The sequence below is a fragment of the Caretta caretta genome, chromosome 8 (assembly GCF_965140235.1).
Source record: "Caretta caretta isolate rCarCar2 chromosome 8, rCarCar1.hap1, whole genome shotgun sequence".
NCBI lineage: Eukaryota > Metazoa > Chordata > Testudines > Cheloniidae > Caretta > Caretta caretta.
In genome coordinates this window covers 39,255,749-39,275,239 of record NC_134213.1, presented here as the reverse complement: position 1 = coordinate 39,275,239, position 19,491 = coordinate 39,255,749, and the positions used below count along the sequence as shown (strand labels likewise).

Sequence of the window (19,491 nt, the reverse complement as noted above, 5' to 3'; positions counted from 1 at the left end):
TCTGTTAGGGCCCTGTCAATATGGGCTTTTTCACCCATCTCTGAGGTCTGTCTGCTTGCCCAGTACATATTGCAGCAAATGTCCTATTGCTAGGATATTTCTCTTCTGTCTGGGAGAGTCAAGGCTGCTTCTCTGTCCCTGAGCAGGAAGGTAAGGCTAGTGAGAGTAGCCGCCCTCCTCTCTCCGTCTCCTCTGTAAATGTCTGTGGCCTGTGTAGTGGTTTGTGGAACATGGACTGGACTGAGCTCTGAGCAGCAGGCAGCTTTATTTGGCAGGTGTGTGGAGAAGCACTGTGCTTCCAAGATGTGGGTGAAAGCTCCTTTTGTCTCTACTGACCTTAATTTCCTGTGCACGCAGCAAAGCAAGACCAGGAAGGCGGACAGGAGAAGAGTACACAAAAGAAAAAGGTCAAAGAGCTGAAAGTGTTGGATTCAAAGAGTGCACAGAATCTCTGTGAGTATGTTGGAATTAGGGAATTGCCCATGAGTCCAGGGGTGTGCATAAGCTTCCTGATGGGGCTCAATAGAGAGAGCCGACTGAGGCATAAAGTGACTTTGTCTCTATGTATTTCTTGGCTGAACACTGTCCCCACAGATTTATTTGTGCTTCTTTTTGTTACTCTGGCAGCGATTTTCCTGGGCTCCTTCCGTATGCCTTACGAGGAGATCAAGAATGTAATCATGGAGGTGAATGAGGCTGTGCTGACTGAGTCCATGGTGCAGGTGAGTGAGGATCAGGGAGGCAAATATCTTTCCCTGCAGTGGAGACTCCTTGAATTTGCTGGTCTGAGGTCTGTTTGGAGAAATGAGCTGATGGGATATCAGTCTTTCCTAAGAGCATTGCCTCCTTTCTTGGGTAGGAGGCTCCATGGCTTCCAGAGCTGCCTTCATTCCACATCATGTAGGAGTCACCCACCTTCTCTTGCTCTTGCCAGGGGGCCTGATTCATATGACTGTGCTTCACTGACTCACGTGTTTCTCCCTCAGAACCTGATTAAGCAGATGCCAGAGCCAGAACAGCTGAAAATGCTGTCAGAGCTGAGAGACGAGTACAATGAACTGGCTGAGTCTGAGCAGTTTGGTGTTGTGGTGAGTGCCCTGCCCTTGGAGTCAGAGACAGGTTTGATAGGATACCATTGTGCAGCTGCTCATGTGCACAGCATGTGGAGTCTCCCCACCAGGCCTGCAGTGTGTGTGATGCTGTTGTCCCCTTCCCTTCCCAGATCTGATCCCCCCTACCTCCCACTTAGTGTGTTCGTGGCATTGCCTTGGCATGTCCACTGTCTGGGAGTTGTGCATTTTATCTTGAGTCCTGAAACAGCTTTGGAGGGTTGCACACATTGATCCTCAGACGCCTCTCTGCCCTCGCAGTGGGTTACAAATGATAGTTTCTGTGTCACTGGCCTTCAAGAGGGAGTGGGGCCAGAGCACCTGGGAATTGTCAGCTGCTTCCCAGTTAGGCTTAAACGAGGGCACCTGGGACCTGGAGGTAGGAGGGAGACTCAGAGCTGCTTGAGAGCACTAAGAAAAGGGAAAATGAGAGCTATCTGTGAGTGAGGAGACTGGAGGAGGAGGAGGGAGAACTAGTCAGAAAGCCAACGGAGGGATTAGCCTGCTGAGCTTCCTGAGCCCAAGAGAGGGCTGGAGGCTGTATGCTGGCTAGCTGAAGCCAGAGGGCCAGAAAGCTAGGGACAAGGAATCATAGAATATCAGGGTTGGAAGGGACCTCAGGAGGTCATCTCAAAGCAGGACCAATCCCCAGTTTTTGCCCCAGATCCCTAAATGGCCTTCTCAGGGATTGAATTCACAATCCTGGGTTTAGCAGGCCAATGCTCAAACCACTGAGCTATCCCTCCCCCCGCAATGTGAGAGATGCTGGAGCTGCACTGGAGAGCCTCAGTATAGAGAGAGATGCTGGGCTCTACTTGATGTACTATCTGAACTATGGCTGTGGAGCTTGCATTATGGTTTATGTGCAATGGCCTTTCTTTTGTAATAAATTAACCTTGCTAGGGTTGTTTGTACTCAGAAGCAGTGAAGGGGAAACTTAGGCAGCTGCACCTGGTGTGGTGTGGCTTGTCGAAGAGGGCACTCCAGGTGGGATCACTTCATGATGCTGCTACTCGGCAGTGTTTTTCTGGTGATAATTTCCCTTTCCCCAGCTTCGCACTTCAACTATGGTTAGTGGTATCTGTGTGTTGTTGTTTTTTTAAATTCCAGTTACAAGCCAGCTTTCACAAAACAAAATACATTTATTCTTAGGGCACTGTCCCATCGGGCAAATCCTAGCATTACAGAGAACATAAAAAACAGTAAAAAGGGTTCCAGAGTAACAGCCGTGTTAGTCTGTATTCGCAAAAAGAAAAGGAGTACTTGTGGCACCTTAGAGACTAACCAATTTATTTGAGCATAAACTTTCGTGAGCTACAGCTCACTTCATCAGATACATACTGTGGAAAGTCACCCAGAATTCACCTACTACAGGACAGGCCTAACAAAGAAAATAACAGAACGCCACTAGCCGTCACCTTCAGCCCCCAACTAAAACCCTTCCAACGCATTATCAAGGATCTACAACCTATGCTGAAGGACGACCCAACACTCTCACAAATCTTGGGAGACAGGCCAGTCCTTGCCTACAGACAACCCCCCAACCTGAAGCGAATACTCCCAGCAACCACATATCACACAACAGGAACCCAGGAACCTATCCTTGCAACAAAGCTTGCCAACTGTGCCCACATATCTATTCAGGGGACACCATCACAGGGCCTAATAACATCAGCCACGCTATCAGAGGCTCGTTCACCTGCACATCTACCACTGTGATATATGCCATCATGTGCCAGCAATGCCCCTCTGCCATGTACATTGGTCAAACTGGACAGTCTCTACATAAAAGAATAAATGGACACAAATCAGATGTCAAGAATTATAACATTCATAAACCAGTCGGAGAACACTTCAATCTCTCTGGTCACTCGATTTCTGATCTCAAAGTGACTATCCTTCAACAAAAAAAACTTCGAAAACAGACTCCAACGAGAGACTGCTGAATTGGAATTAATTTGCAAATTGGATACAATTAACTTAGGCTTGAAAAGAGACTGGGAATGGTTGATTCATTATAAAAAGTAACCTATTTCCCCTTGTTTATTCCTCCCCCCCCTTACCCCCCACTGTTCCTCAGACGTTCTTGTTAAACCCTGGATTTGTGCTGGAAATGGCCCACCTTGATTATCATACACATTGTAAGGAGAGTGATCACTTTTGATGAGCTATTACCAGCAGGAGACTGGGGTGGGGGGAGAGAAAACCTTTTGTAGTGATAAACACCCATTTTTTCATGGTCTGTGTGTATAAAAACATCTTCTGTATTTTCCACAGTATGCATCCGATGAAGTGAGCTGTAGCTCACGAAAGCTTATGTTCAAATAAATTGGTTAGTCTCTAAGGTGCCACAAATACTCCTTTTCTTTTTAGTAAAAAGGGTTAGTTCTCCTGGTTGCAAGTTCATGTCAGGCTTCAGATCAAGAACTAGAACAAGCTTGGGACAGTCCAGCTGTTTCTTTCTAGCATTTGGGCCTTTGATCTCTGATCTCCTGTATCTCCAGTCAATGTGCTCTCCTAAGGACAAAGTTTCAAAAGCCTGGGTTTTTGTATAAGTACTATTGTTGAATTTGCTTTAAGCACCCTCAGGGATTCCCCAGGAAACCCACTTAACACTTAATGTTGCAAAAGTCCAAGCCTGTCTGGCATGTTTCAGTATAGTCACTGAACACTTACACTTCCCAAGTCTCTCATCTATTACACCTGACATTTTGTTTTCCGACTGTCACCCTGCCCTGCTTGGACCAGCCTGCAGCTTCCTCTTGCTCTGCAGCTTTCCCCACAAAGGGAAGTTAATTGGATCACAGTACATGCTCCTTTATGGAGCCAACCAGCAGCAGGTAGGAAAGCAAGAAACAAGGGTCCAGGGAGTGGAGGAGACACAATTGTAGGCTGGAGAACAGTGCAGCAGCTGAGACCTGAGAAGCTGGGGAGAAAAGCTGCTGAAGCCAGCCAGCTACCAAAACCTTCCCTTTCCTGGCACATAGGGGGAAGAGGAGGTTCTGAGCTGGGTTGCCTTGGCCAGCATCACAGGAGCCAACGCCCAAAGAGTAGAGTCAGGGTGCCCAGAGAACAGTAACAAAACTCATCCTGGAAAATAGTCATTTACATTTTACATCAGTAAGAATTTTCAATTTAGTCATAGCTGGGTGGTTTTTGTGGGGGCTGGGAGGATGAGAACAAAGGATATGGATATTTCATGACAGTAGAATTATTATTGTTGTCTTGGAATTTAGGGGTTTTCCTTGCAGCATCTGGTCCCACTGTGCTGCCTCTGAAGGTCCCATTCTTCAATATCCCACCAGCATCAGCAACTGCAGTCTAGTGTTCAGTCTTGGCACTACCTTCATTCCAGTAGTTCAGTAAGTAGACGCAGGGGATCATCACAGTGTCTACCAGTTACCAGCATCAGCCAGTTTCTTCAGCCACATCTTATTCCCAGGGTGAAACCTGGTCATGAAATGCCAATGGAAAGCCCAGACCAATAATAATTTATTTCCTTCCTTCCAGTCTAGTTCACTGACTGGACCACAGCCAAACCCAAGGGGTAGGATATCTAATTTCTTAGACATGTGGTTCTAGTCCTTCCCCACCCCTGTTTTCTATTGTAGAAAGCAAGACAAGAATTGGATTACAGAATCCTAATAATCTTGGTTGGGACCCATTAGCTGTGGTGTCTGGGCATTCTTGTGCTTATGAAAGAACTACCTGTGCTCTTAACCAGAGTTTCCAGAAGGAAATTCTGAGCCAGTCGCTTCACCTAGTGGCACGGATGTTGGAACCTTAGACAATCTTAGACGCTTTGAGTCATTTATTCAAATAGAAGCATTTCTGTGTGTTCTTATAGTGAGGATGTGGCATCTCAGGTATGGCCTGTTCTTGTCATTTTGGAGGCGTTTATTGTTCTTGATGAAATCTGGGTTATCTTTTTCTATAGTTAAGGTACATTTAGTCCCTAGAATGAGTTGTTCCACATGGATGGTAATTGTCATTGCTCATCCTTTGGTGAAACTATTTCCAAAGGGTCTTTTGCCTGTATACCCACCAATCTGTAAATCACCTAGTGTTTGGGATTTGAACTTGACCCTCCCTAGACTCATGGATGATCTGCTTGAGTCAATTCCTGACCAAGATAATGTAAGTTTCATCCCAGGCCATTTCCTTTCTGAACTTCTTTCTAAGCCCACAAGCTGGCCTTGAAGCTACTATTGAGCTAGAACTAAACAGTTTAATAAATTGCCTGGTTGTCATAAGAAAGGAAGAAGACCAAGCAACAAGCAATTTTCGATCAGTAACAGTGTACATTCAGCTATGTTATCTTAGATAGGGGTTCAAGTGTCAAGGAGCTATGGCTGCTTCAATGGCCTGCTTCTTTGAGACTAAGACTACCATGAAGATCCTGTGTCATGGCTACGTTCGGGTGTAGTCTCTTGAGATTGGATCTGGATTTGATGTTCACCTTGGGAGGCCAGTGCTTCTGTCTCTGTTTAAATATATGCTTCTGAGTAACCCTGCCGCAGGTTCATTGCTATTACATCCCAAATCAGATGTTAGACTCTGATTTGGGAAAGAATCCCTATTCAGGAAAGCACTAAAGCACAGCCTTCATGTGCTTGAACCCAACAGGACTTCAGAGCCTATTTCCATGCTTTCTGGAATTGTGGCCTTAGAGTGGGAATCTGCAATGACGATTGTATGCAAGGGAAGGGCAGTTTACCTACCAGTAATTGAAGTTCTCCATGTGTATTTACTCTGCAGAGCTATGCTTCCTTGCCCATTTTCCCCTCATCTTTGTGGTCTAGAATTAGATTTTGCATACATGGAGTGGAACTGAGTATGGTTAGGCATGTGGGCATTACAGCCTAAATTAAAAAAATCTAATGTACCTTATGTTTGACTGAATGTCAGTGTGTGTATCTTCTATGGTTAGTTGCTCTTAAATGATTCTGGGACTCGCAAGGTATAGCACACAACTCCTAGAGAGTGGATCTGCAAAGAGCTACCGTCACTGGTAAGTAGGCTTCCTTTCCTGTCCCCTTCCCTTCTCAGAACATCTTGTTTTCCGTTCCCCCTGTGTGTGACACTGTTCCTGTCCCCTTCCCTTCTCAGATTAGCTCGGTTTCCTGCCTGCGGCCCCGCCTCAATGCCATCCTCTTCAAGCTGCAATTTAATGAGCAGGTGGAGAATATCAAGCCTGAGATTGTCTCAGTAACAGCAGCCTGTGAGGAAGTACGCAAAAGTAAGAGCTTTTCCAACCTGCTGGAGATAATCCTACTGGTGGGCAACTTCATGAATGCAGGCTCTAGAAATGCTGGTGCCTTTGGCTTCAACATTAGCTTCCTCTGCAAGGTGAGTGTTTTTTCCATGGGCAGGTCAGGGCATTGCTTCCTCTGTGTTTTTCACACAGGGAAACCTTCAGGCATCTGTGCTTGGGGCAGCAAACCACTCTTGGCTAGTTTCGAGTAATCTGTGTGCTGTCCCATTCTCACAGCCAGTTTTCTCATTACCAGCTCCGAGACACAAAATCCACTGATCAGAAGTTAACATTGCTGCACTTCCTGACTGAGCTGTGTGAGCAGCAGTACCCTGATGTAATGAAGTTCCCTGATGAGCTCATCCACGTGGAGAAAGCCAGTCGAGGTATTTGTTATTGTAGTGTGGGTGGAGAGTGTTACAGAAGGTGGTGTCAGAATAGGTGAAAGGTGGTGCAGGGTTACATGTGGGGTGTTGATATTTTTTTGGGAGAGTGGAGGTTTGTCTCTGTGTATGGGTAGGAGTGGGAGAGTGGATCTTGAGCATGTGGAACAAAGACCATTTTTGTTTCTGTGTAAATGGACATTAGGCCAAAAGGTTGCTGTTGAAGCTAGTTCCCAGTGGTATGTGGTTTTGTGAGTATGATAAAAGGAAGGCCTCTCTGGACTGAGTAGTAGGGCTGCGCTGTGCTGTGTAGGGTTGTGAGGGACGCTCCCTGTACTCCCAGGTGTCCGTCCTTCCATTTGTTATATCTATTGTTTGTCCTTTGTGGAAGGCTGGCTGTGTTTAGTCTGTGTCCAAGGAGGAAGGAAAGAGGAGAGCAGCAGGATGCAGAGTGCAGATGTATCCTTCCTTCAGAGAGCAGGAATGGAAGCTGTCAGCAGAGTGTCTGGGGTCCTGGCTCCCCTTTCAATTCTGCATTCACTAACCAGCCTCATGTTTCTCTTCCATTAGTACTGATCACATATTCCTTTTTAGCCCTCAAGCTCTCTTCTGACCACACACACAATAGAAATTCTAATATAAACAAACACCCTGTTTCTCAAGTGCACTGTGCTTCGTGCTGAAGGGGGCAAAGGTGGTTTTACGCTATCTTTGTAGATCACCAATCCTCGTTTAGCCTGAGGGCTGCTACAAGTGCCACCAAGCGATCTGTGACCCAAAGAAACTGTTCTGGCAGCCAGAAATCATTGAACCATAGAGGATCTCCTAGGCCGGGGGTTGCAAAGGAAGATGGTGTAGAACCTCTAGGCTGGGGGGAAGTCACAGGCAGCCTGTGTATGGCCCCTTACAAGAATGGCACAAAGGCAGCATAGTGGGGCCAGGAATCTGGCCCATCATCCCTTGCTTGTGCCCATTTGGACAGGGGAAGAGGAATGAGTGGAATGCTAGAGACATCGTCCGTCTGCTGGGTGTAGAAAACAAGTCCGCTTTGCCCTTCACCTGAGCTGATACCATCCATGAGTATATAGGGCCCTGTCTATGGTATGAACTGCTGCCAAGGACCCCAGGGAGCTTTGGTCTTGCCTGCACTGGCACAACGCCATTGTACTGGTGGAACTAGCCTTGCATTGAACTGGGTTAAGCTACACCAGTGTAAATGGTTAGAGCCCTGATGCAAAATTTGTATCTACATCCGATCCACAAACATGGCCCCGTGGATGTGGATATCCATGGATATAAAGCAGATATCCGCAGATTTGCAGGGTTCTATAAATAGTGCCTTTTCTCTGCATGGGTGCAGTTACAGTTGTATTTAAAATCCCACTGTGGACAAGGCCTTGATTTTGATGTGTATGTTGGGAATATCATACTCCATCTTTGTCTATCTCTTTCAGTCTCTGCTGAGAATTTACAGAAGAATTTGGATCAGATGAGGAAACAGATTTCAGACCTGCAGCATGATGTTGAGAAATTCCCCACTGCCACAGATGAGAAGGACAAATTTGTGGAAAAAATGACCATATCCTTTACCCCTAAGAAAGAGGGGCCTGTACATGGGCACATGCTAGGGCAGAAGAGATCTCCAGTGCACTGCAAGGTTGTGGGGAGCTAGCACATGGGTATGTCCTGTGGAAGAAGACATCTCTGACATGGTGTTGGGAAAAGGCATGTTCATGCATGACTGAAGGGATCCCTGGTTCATTGTTTAGATGCACTATGCCATCAGCAGAGGAATCTCCACTTACTTCCAGGTCCTTGGATGCTGTGTGCAAGGGGATCCCCAGTGCCTTGTGGGCTCGTGTGTCTGTTACTCGTCTGGGTGCCAAAAATGCTTGGTACTTTGCGAGTTTGCTGGAAGTTGGTCTGCAGCTATGTGCCACAGACAGCAGGATTCTCTGTGCACCGTATGGTGACGGCTGGAACTCAGGGTGTACCTCTACTGAGGGCAATATTTGGTATGCTACATTGTCTTGGGGAGTTGCTACCACAGGCAAGGGAATTCCATGTTCTGTGAGATGAGAGTTGGTACTTGGCATCTACCATGAGTGAGAGTATTCCTGTGCTACTGTTGGGGGACAAAACTGGGATGTAGATACGCTGTATTTGCATGTGTTTTGGGGACAAAAGCGCTCAGATGCAGGCACATTGCAGAGTGATGGTCAGGCTGACAGGTAGTCTGCTCTGGCTGAGGGGATTCTGGTGAGTTGCATGGATTTGGGATGCAGTTGTGTTGACTCCCACTGTACTGTGGTGCTGTGACACTCTGTACCTCGGGGGAACACCCAGCACCCCCATGTTGATCCTTGTAAAATGATTTTATGATATCCAATGCAAAGTTTGTCATGTCAGGTGTCTTCGGAAGGCTCATATTGCACTGAGCATTGTTGTTATAGTGATGTTATAGTAGTTGTTACAGTAATGTTATAGGTTATAATTTCATGTATATAGTTATGAGGCTGAAAATATATCCTCATGGCTTAAAGCAAGCCCAGGCAAAAACTCTCCAAGAGCAGAGAGGCAGTTCACACATTATCAGGGCATGTATGGAGCAAACAGGAACAAAGGACACTGGCCTAGGCAGCAACAAAAGGATCTGTTGGACTCTTGAGTGAGTCACCCCCCTTCCTTTTGTCAGTTTGGGACTGCAATGAAGTAATGCTTACCTGACTCTGAAGGGGGGCGAGGGAAAAGCCAAGAGGAAAGAAAGAACATGATAAAAGGGAGAGACGTTTGCAGCGTGCCATGCTCTTCCTCTCTTCCACAGACACCACACCAAGCGACTGAAGCGCTGATCAAAGGGGAGAGCCTGGCTGAAGAGCAACCAGTCAGCCAGAGAAGCATCTACGTTTGTAAGGGCATTAAAAGTGTTAAGATCAGCTTAGAATGCATTTTGCTTTTGTTTCATTTGACTAAATCTGACTTGTTATGCTTTGACTTATAATCACTTAAAATCTATCTTTCATAGTTAATAAATCTGTTTGTTTATTCTACCTGAAGCAGTTGTTTGGTTTGAAGCATGTCAGAATCTCCCCTTGGGATAACAAGCCTGGTGCATATCAATTTCTTTGTTAAATTAACGAACTCATATAAGCTTGCAGCGTCCAGTGGGCGTAACTGGACGCTGCAAGACAGAGGTTCCTAGGGTTGTGTCTGGGACCGGAGATATTGGCTAGTGTCATTCGGTTGCAGAATTGAAGGAGCGTCTTACATACCAGAGGCTGTGTGTGAACAGCTCAGGAGTGAGGGTTCTCACATCAGAGCAGGGTAAGCCTGGCTCCCAGAGTCAAGGATTGGAGTGACCTAGCAGATCACCGGTCCAGATAACACCAGAGGGGAACATCACAGGTAGTAGGGGCCATACAGAAGGAGCAGCACTGGTGCACTGTAAGGTCTCCCTTTGTAAGGGAATCCCTGGCAGGAGTGTGCTGTGGGAAGTCCAGTGCATGCCATGCATATTCACACCTAGCCCTTCCTCCTCCCCCTTTAACATAAGACACTGAACCCTTGACCTCTTGAGCAGGGAATACTGGGGTGCACCCAGATGAGTATGCTGGGGATCACTGCAGTTGGAGGGGAAGTTCTCTATGCTGTCAGAGGAATCTTGCAAGCTAGAGAAGAGCCAATTGGTTAACCAGATAATTCTGGTACATGCACACACTATCCCTCACCCCTGTGTTTCCACAGAGCAGCTGATTTTAATCCTTGACTCTCAGATTTCACATCTTTGTGAAGGATGCTCAGGAGCAGTATGAAAAGCTGCGAATGATGCACTCAAATATGGAGAACCTTTTTAAGGAGATGGGCCAGTACTTCCTGTTTGATCCCAAGAAAATATCCATTGAGGAGTTCTTCATGGATCTGCACAACTTCAGGAACATGTTTCTGGTGAGCCAAGGGACCCTTTCCTCATCCTACCACTTAGCTCAGACCATTCCATCCTGTGCACCTAGCCCTGGTGTGATCTTTTCTCATCCTTTCCTACTGGGAAAGTAACTCTGTCTGTACAGTTACGCCCCTCTCAGACCTTTGCATCATCAGTCGCCCAAATAGCTGTTTTTCTCATTTGCAGCAATCTGCCAAGGAGAATCAGAAGCGGCGTGAGACAGAGGAGAAGATGCGCCGAGCAAAACTGGCGAAGGAGAAAGCTGAGAAGGAAAGACTGGAGAAGCAGCAGAAGAGAGAGCAGCTGATAGACATGAATGCAGGTACTAGAGGCAGTATGGTGATAAGTGAGGGGCAGTAGAGGTTCTGGTCTGAATGTGAAGCTGTAGCTATATTGTGGGTTGTAAGGTGCAAGAGAAAAGGGAAATGGCTTTGGGCCCCTGGTTGGGGTCTCAGTGATGGAGACAGCTCAGCACATGGAGAGGTCCTCTGACTAAGCATAGTGAATGTTTCTGTGTGAACGCTTTGGGTTTATGCTGATTTATACATCCCCATAGCATTGCAGAGTTCTTCACAGACCAAAAAGAGTGAGCTGAGGAGCTTACCACCTATGTCAAATGTGGCAAATTACGTGGCACAGGGAGAGGCACTGAACAAAAGGGGAGGGAATTCCTGTATTCCTATCCTGTGCTGTCTCTCCCCTCGGTCTCTTGGGACAGCTGGTAGATAAAGGAAGAAGAGCTCTGCTCTCTCTCATTTCCAGATTGGCGTCCACTGTACTTTACACAGCAGCAGTAAGATTCTCCCCCTTCCCCTAGACACCTATTCTCTAAATTGAAAACTAAGATCGCCAGTCTGTCCTCCTAGCTGTGGACCTCCAGACCGCTGATCTATTGGTAGCTATTTGCTGGCCTTCTTCAGAACTGTTACATGCCCATTTAATAAAGTACCTCAGACTGGACGCAGAACGGCATGTGGAATGATTCTGCTGATCACTTTGTAAAACAGCAATAACTTCCAAGGCCATGGCGCCACCCCCACCTCAATCTGCAGCTTCGAGCTGCAAAGCAGCAGGAAGGGCTCTGTGGGCCACAGCTTTGAGAGCCACTTCCTGGGAGTGTCATTTAATTTCTTCTTTGAGTGCTTGCTTGTGTCCATTGCATTCTAGGTGTGCTCATGCCCACGTGTGCGGCTGTTGGAGATTTTTGCCTTAGCAGTACCCGTAGGGCCAACTGTAGCGCCCTCTAGTGTGCCGCGCCCGTGCCACGGTATATTAGGCACTGCTGGCCTACGCCCTCTCAGTTCCTTCTTACCACCCATGGTGGTCAGTTGGAGCGCCTCTCTCTTGCTTATCAAGAGCTAGCAGTGTTTTTCCATTGGACTTCGGTCCTTTGTTTAATTGTAGTTAGTGTTAAGTAGTTAAGTAGCGTAGTTAGCTGTTAGCTAGGGTCCCAGCTGGGACTTCCAGGGTTTAAATCCTGTTTGGTCTGTGGTAGGCCTGTGTCTGTGAGTGACCCCCACAACAGCTGCCTTAGATGCTTGGGGGAATCACATAAAGGAGTGTTGCTGAATCGGTAAGAACTTTCCGTCTCACACCCAGAAGGAGAGGGACATTCACCTCAGAGCCCTCCTGACGGAGTCCGCTCTCCGTCCGGCTTTCAAGCCCTGTGTGCAGGCCATACCGAGTACTTCGGCCTCTCTGCACAGTGCGCTGCCGGCACCCGGGTCCTCTCAGCACCGTTCACTGTCGCCGGTGCCAAAGAAGAAGGCGAAGAAGCGAGCAACACCAACACCGAGCAAGAAGGCCCACGGGTCATCCAGTAGAGGCACTGGGCCTATCCGCCAGCCTTCTCCAGAGCAGTGTGAGCATGCCTCCGTGGCTGGGGCTCTTAGTCCCATTAAAGGTCCATCACGGACTCTGGTGAGTGGTATGGGACCCACCACCCTACCTGCACTGTCGTCATCCCAGACCCAGGAGCAGAGAGAGCACAGGTCTCCACCTGCTCTTGTGATGTCTCCAGTGTCGCAGGTCCAGACTAAGGCTCCCCGAGAGAGCAAGCCAGCTGTTAAGACCCCTCCGGGGGCGGGGGAGCACTGCAGATCGCCAGATAAGCAATCCCGTGGCAGGTTGCAACCGTGCCGTCGGTCACCCAAACCCTCCCCCGGACGTTATTCCCCAGTATAGGGTTGATGTTTCCCATGTTATGACCGACATTGTTCGCCCTATCACTGATCCGCGTCTATATGTCAGTCACAGTCACCAGCGCCGTGGGACTGCTCCCACTTGTGTTACCAGTCTCCGCAACGCGGTTCTCCCCAATGGTGATCTCCCCAGCTCCAGGACTGCTCCCCCTAGTATAGCTACCGGTTGCTTACGCCTGGTCAGCGCTCACAGGTAGCTATGACTAGCAAGCAAACCCAGGCGTTGACAGCTCCTCCCTGGTCGCCAGAGAGTGGTTCCCCTGGCACGGAGGTCCAGTTCAGCCCATCACCACAGTCTTTGCAACGGGATTGGACACCAGAAACTGCCCTGCCATCCCCGGCACCACAGTGACCATATTGGGGAGCATGGGACGTTCTGGTGATGACAATGCCCCCTTCTCAGCACGCATCAGTGGCCATGTCAGAGCGGAGATCGATGGCACCAGGCCTGGTACCAGAAGCTCTCTGAGGTTGGGGTAGAGGACTCAGTGCCCACCCCCAAACCTCCCTCTCCAGCAGCGGCCAAGCCCCCAGCAACACCACCGGTGGCCAGGGCTGCCTCCTCTTCCCTGGACGAGCAGTCGCGGAACCTTCCAGGGCCAGCTCCCCGGATGACTTTAAAGAGCACCAAGGTCTTCTCAGGCGGGTGGCTGAGAACTTGGGGCTGGAAGTGCAGGAGATGACTGAGCAGGAGGACACCCTGTTCAATGTCCTCTCGGCCTCCATGCCCGCCCTGGTCACCTTGCCCTTACACGATGGAGGCCTTGCCAGATCACTGTGGCAGACCCCATCCCACCCACCTCAAAATAGTCCAAGAAAAAATATTTTGTGCCAGCAAAGGATTTTGAGTACCTTTATAGTCACCCACCCCTGGACTCGCTGGTTGTGTCTGCGGCCAATGAAGAGGACAAGCAGGTCCCCACCGCCTCTACTCCCAAGAATAAAGAAGCCAAAAAACTTGATTTATTTGGCAGAAAAATGTATTCAACTGCTAGCCTACAATTCCGGGCGACGATACCCTGGTGGAGGAAGGGACTACAGCAGCCAGATGCTCCCTGCAAATGGCATGGGACGCGGCAGACTCAGCAGCAACGGTGGTCGCATCAGCGGTGGTTGTGCGACGCAGCTCCTGGCTCCATACGGTGGACCTCTCCCAGGAGATGCAGGCCTCAATTTAGGACCTCCCCTTTAACGGAGTTGGGCTCTTCTCCGATCAAACGGACGCCAGGCTTCACAGGTTGAAGGACGCTAAGGCTACCCTTCGCTCGTTGGGTATGCACACCCCACAGGTGGCCAGAAAGCCATTCTGGTCTCTGCCAGCACTGAGGCCTTGGCAAGCTCAGCAGGGATTTACAAGGAGAAGGGACACTGGGTTTAGCCACCGTGGTCCTTCCTCCTCTCTATCGCCGGCCCAACCCGGACCCGCTAAGCACCTGGGGGGCCAAAAGCGATCATTTTGAGGGTGCACTCGAGAGCGACGCCCCAGTCTGCCGGCTGGATCTTGCCCGTTCTTTCCTCAGTCGCCTTTCTCCCTACCACTCGGCCTGATTGCAGATTACCTCGGACCGCTGGGTCCTGGACATAGTAGCTCGGGACTACACCCTGCAGTTTATGGATACCCCTGCTTCCCATCCCCCTGCTTCTCCATCCCTCTTCAGGGACCCCTTTCATGAGCAACTCCTGGTTCAGGAGGTTGAAAAGCTCCTGCAGTTGGGGGCTGTGGAGGTGGTTTCTCGGGACATGAAAGGAAGAGGATTCTACTCCCGTTACTTCCTAATCCCCAAGGCCAAGGGGGCTTCAGACCCATCGTGGACCCACATGGCCTCAACAAGTCTCTCAAGAAGTTGAAGTCCTGCATGGTCTCTCTGGCCTCCATTATCCCCTCCCTGAATCGGGGGACTGGTACGCCGCTCTTGACTTAAAGGATGCTTACATCCATGTCTCCATATTCCCAGGACACAGATGGTTCCTGCATTTTATAGTGGTGGGGCACCACTTTCAGTTCACAGCGCTATCCTTTGGCCTGTCCTTAGCCCCTACGGTGTTCACAAAATGCATGGCCAGTAGCGGCTTGTCTCAAACATCAGGGGGTCCAGATCTTCCCAGATCCCCAGTTGGACCTGTTTGCGTCCAGGCAGAACAGGAAGTGCCACGTGTTCTGCTCCCTATACAGCGGGGATGAGGGTTCCCTGTCAGACACCTTCCTGATCCCATGGTCAGGAGTGTTAATGTACACCTTTCCACCTGTACCGCTTATCCACAGAGTCCTGCCAAAGGTGAAGCAAGACAGAGCATGGGTCATTCTCATTGCGCCAGTGAGGCCTCACCAACACTGGCTCATCAAGGGCAGGTCTCCGGGACAGGTGTGAAGAAGCCTTGATCTGGTACACTCCACCTACAATGATCTGAGCTTGTTAATAAACACAGAAAAGTGCATGTTGAGGCCAGTCCAGTGCATAGAGTTTATCGGAGCGGTTCTCGATTCCACACGAGCCAGTACCTTCCTTCTGGAAGCACGCTTTCAGGCCAATGTGGATCTCATTGTCCACGTGAGGAGACATCCGATCACCACGGCCCACACTTGCCTGCGGCTGATGGGCCACATGACAGCGTGCATGTATGTGGTTAAGCGCGCCCGGCTTCATCTGTGACCCCTGCAAACGTGACTGACAACGGTCTACGTTCCCAGCAGGCAACCCCTAGACCGAGTGGTCACAGTGCCGGACCACATCCTCTTGTCCTTGAACTGGTGGATCCATCCCAAGGCAGTGCTGTAGGGAGTTTCCTTTGTGCCCCTGTCACCGTCTCCCACCCATGTCTCGGAGGTGTCAGATCTAGGTTGGGGAACCTACCTGGGTGAGCTCTGCACCCAAGGTGCTGGATGCAGCACGACTTAGCTCTTCATTTCAACATCAGGGAGCTCAAGGTGGTGCGCCTGACCTGCCAGGTTTTTTTGCCCCACCTAACAGGCAAGGTGGTGCAGGTCCTCATGGGCAATACAGCCGCTATGTACTACATCAACAGGCAGGGTGGCGCCAGGTCCTTGGTCCTGTGTCAAGAGGCACTCAGCCTCTGAGACCTTTGTGTGCAGAATGCCATTCACCTGGTGGCCGCTCACTTACCTGGAACCAGGAATGTCCTGGCAGATCGCCTTAGCAGGACCTTCTTCTCTTGCCACAAGTGGTCCTTCCATCCAGAGGTGATTGACCTGATCTTCCGACGGTCGGGGACTCCCCAGTTGGACCTGTTTGCATCCAGGCAGAACAGGGAGTGCCAAGTGTTCTGCTCCCTATACAGCGAGGACGAGGGTTCCCTGTCAGACACCTTCCTGATCCCATGGTCGGGAGTGTTAATGTACACCTTTCCACCTGTACCGCTTATCCACAGAGTCCTTCTAAAGGTGAAACAAGACAGAGTGTGGGTTATTCTCATTGCCTCAGTGAGGCCTCACCAACACTGGTTCAGCATACTGCTGATTCTTCATACAGCCCGCTGCAGTTACCTCTGTCCGGATCTGCTGTCCCAGAACCATAGCCATCTGCTGCACTCGAACCTGTCAGCTGCCTTTGTTACCGGTGAAAAAAGAGTCCCCACCTTTGTATTAATACGCTAAAATTGAATCCTCAAGTCCGTTTCATTGGTGCTTCATCCAGTTTCTTATCCCATTGTGTAATACAGTAGGTATTTCACCAGCTATCTCCTTGACCCTCTGTTAGATGATCATGAGGATATTAATGAGATGTCTAATTACATGGTTGTTGGCATATGTTGCTAGGCCAGACACAGCCCTGGAAAGACCAGCCCCTGAGATGCAGTTGAGTGACACTCTATGCAGTGGCCATATGCTGTTTACAGTGACCTTCTCATTCTTAACCCATTTGTCACCCCATCTACAAACCTTTACTCTATACCAGGGTGGCCAGTCTGTGAACCAAGAGGCTCATGCAGGTTTTCTGTTAAGTGCTCTAGCCCAACAAATAACTGCCCTCTCTAGGAGCTGCCCCACAGCAGGGGCTTCCTCATTAACAGGCATAGTCTGCTCTATTCTACTAGACACATTCCTTTGTTACAGCATATGGACTCAGTTACAGCTCTTTTCCATTGATTTCCTGCCTCTCACATGATTTCCTGAAACTTATCCCCTCCTTCTGCCTGTGGGAATTTGCGTGCAGTAAAATGCCCGACAGGCTCACTTGCAATCCTTCCCAGCTTCTTGGGCTCTTCAAGCAAACAAATCCTGTCGCAGAGCTTGTGTTGATCACTGTGAACTCTCACTGCTGCTCTACTGAAGACATGAATTCGTGGACCATGAGATCTCAGGGTGGCTTTCCCCAGACAAATTTTCCAGCCCTCTAAGCGCATGTTCAGTGTCTTCTAGGGTTAATTGTGCCGCAGCTCTCATCAGAGAGGGATCCCCACCCCACCTCAGCATCTTCCCAGCTCAATCTTTTGTTTACTTTTTGCCAACTGTTTCATCTGTAACACTGTCATGCTCTCTCCTCCTCCTTTCTCTCCCTCTCACCCTCCAAAGAAGCTGGGATGTTTGAGCCCCTGCATTCAAGGCAGGACAGTGATGGGCAGCAGGCTGCTCTTCGTTTTTCTGGGTTGCTGCTAGGTTTCTTTCCTGGCTGTTTTCTCATGAAGTCCCCTGGGCTCCCCAGAGAAGCTGTGTGCCAGTGTTTCCCTCTAGGTTTATGGAGTGTTTCTGTTGGTTAGTCCCTTAGCTCTTGTCTGATGCCTTTGCTCTGGAGTTGGGCCGCTGTCTGTGCACTGTCCCGGGGGAGGCCCAGGAATGTAGCATTGCAGCAGCTGAATGCTTGAACTCTAGTATAAAGTTTGAACTCATCTGAGAGCTGCAGGAGGAGAAAATTGTTAAAATAAGCAAATGTACAAGTTAATGAGTTCCATCTCCTCCCCTGGCACGTTTCAGTTTGCAGAAGGGGGAGGCCTGGCCAGAGGCCTGTACTAAGCAATCCCTGCTCAACAAGAGCATGTTCCTTTCACATCTGTCTTCAATCATGTCCCCTTTGGATTCCCCTGGCTCTTGTAGTTGCCAGAGGTTTCTAGGGCTGCTGCTGGTGTCACCCCACCCCTTCTTCCCCTTCCCCCCAGCAGTGGAGGAGGTGGTGGGAAGTGAATAAGACATTTTTGAGGACTCAAATTGCTGCTTTCTTCCCTCCTGGTGACTGGATGGAAGAGATCCCTGTGCAACTCTTTCTCTCAAGGTCCAAGTGGCTCAGCAAAACTCACAAGAAGGGCTATAGTCATAACACAAGAGCCTCTGATTTCAGGAGGAGAGGAGCATGTTAATAGAAGGTTATGCTGTCAATATTTTGCTGTAAAAGATTCCATAAACATCTGTGGCATTTGCCATCATTTCAAGGCACAGAGGGCCCCAGTGATTAGTGCACCCCCTGAGGGGTCTGGAGTCCCCAGACAGTTAGTGCTGTGTATGTCCCAGGAGCTTCTCTCCCCACCCCGCCCCCAAATTGTTAGTGCTGTCTGTGTGCATCTCTGTAAACCCCTCCTCACCAGTTAGTACAATGCCTGTTCCAGGAGTTCTTTCCACCTCCCCTCAACTGATAGTGCCGTGCCTTTTCCAGTACTCTGGCCTCCTGACACGTATTTAATTGTATATTGCACATCTCACTGCTGCCTTCACCCTCTGCAGGAATAGATCCCTTCCCAGCTTCTGGATCAGAGGATGTCAACTTAAACAAATGAGTTGTATAGAATCCCCATGTCTACTAAACCCTGGTTGGTGTTAGCTTTTAAGAGGGAGCAAATTCCAAAGCCATTGGCCCATTGCTAAGAGTACCCTGCAGTCTACCCCATGGAATTGGCCCTGGGGCCAGAGAGCACTGTTTTATGCCAGCTGAAGCTTCCACCTGTTACACACGTCCATCCTGGAGGTAACAAAAGCCTGGATGTGGCAGGGCTGTATCAGTGAGGAAAGGGTGCAATTTGTGGGCCAGCTGAATATGGTAAAGGGCACTTAGGTTTCCATGGACAACTGGAAGCCTAGGAGCAGCAATGGAAGGAAGACTGTGAAACACTGAGCTAGAGGAGGGACGGTCAGTTCCTCAGGATGCTTTCCCTACCTTCCAGTTTTCTTGTTGTCTAGTCTGGGGTGAACTTAAACCAGGCAGCTGTTATCCAGGACCCTATCTCAGCTCATCTAGGCTCAGCGAATAGTAATGCTGGGTGTAGTCAGCGTACTTACTGGACTGCCATGCAGTCTCCCCTTCATGTGGGCATTGAAAGCAATGAAGTCTCTGTGTGATACCCAAGCCTAGAGGCAGGCTGATAAGGAACTGGGAAACCAGAAGAATCCAGATGCAATTGGCAATGACTTCCTACTGCCATCACTATCTCCTCCCCAGAAAATGCTGTTCAAGGCAGCAAAATTTAGCAAGATTCATGTTAGGGGATGGCTTCTTGTGTGAGAGCAGTGTGCTCAGCAGCTAGCCCTAATGAAGTGATCCGTTGAGAAAGAGCCTCAGCCATCCCTGGGGCTGAGTCACAATGATAAGTGCCATGCTCATGCTAGTGACAGCCCCAGTGACTAGTGCTGAGTGTTCTTGTATCACTATGCTCCCAA

The 19,491-nt window shown here is 49.2% G+C and overlaps 1 protein-coding gene across 1 annotated transcript in view; it reads left to right on the top strand.

Annotated features, from left to right (window-relative positions):
* The window catches only part of DIAPH1 (diaphanous related formin 1), a 164,937-nt gene that overhangs the window by 129,402 nt on the left and 16,044 nt on the right, over positions 1 to 19,491 (top strand). Inside the window, exons 19-26 of the mRNA XM_075131417.1 lie at positions 358 to 453; positions 628 to 722; positions 987 to 1,088; positions 6,219 to 6,458; positions 6,620 to 6,749; positions 8,201 to 8,327; positions 10,529 to 10,691; positions 10,876 to 11,011. Of these exons, the coding sequence (XP_074987518.1) occupies positions 358 to 453; positions 628 to 722; positions 987 to 1,088; positions 6,219 to 6,458; positions 6,620 to 6,749; positions 8,201 to 8,327; positions 10,529 to 10,691; positions 10,876 to 11,011 (1,089 nt within the window). The remainder of the gene's footprint in view (positions 1 to 357; positions 454 to 627; positions 723 to 986; positions 1,089 to 6,218; positions 6,459 to 6,619; positions 6,750 to 8,200; positions 8,328 to 10,528; positions 10,692 to 10,875; positions 11,012 to 19,491) is intronic.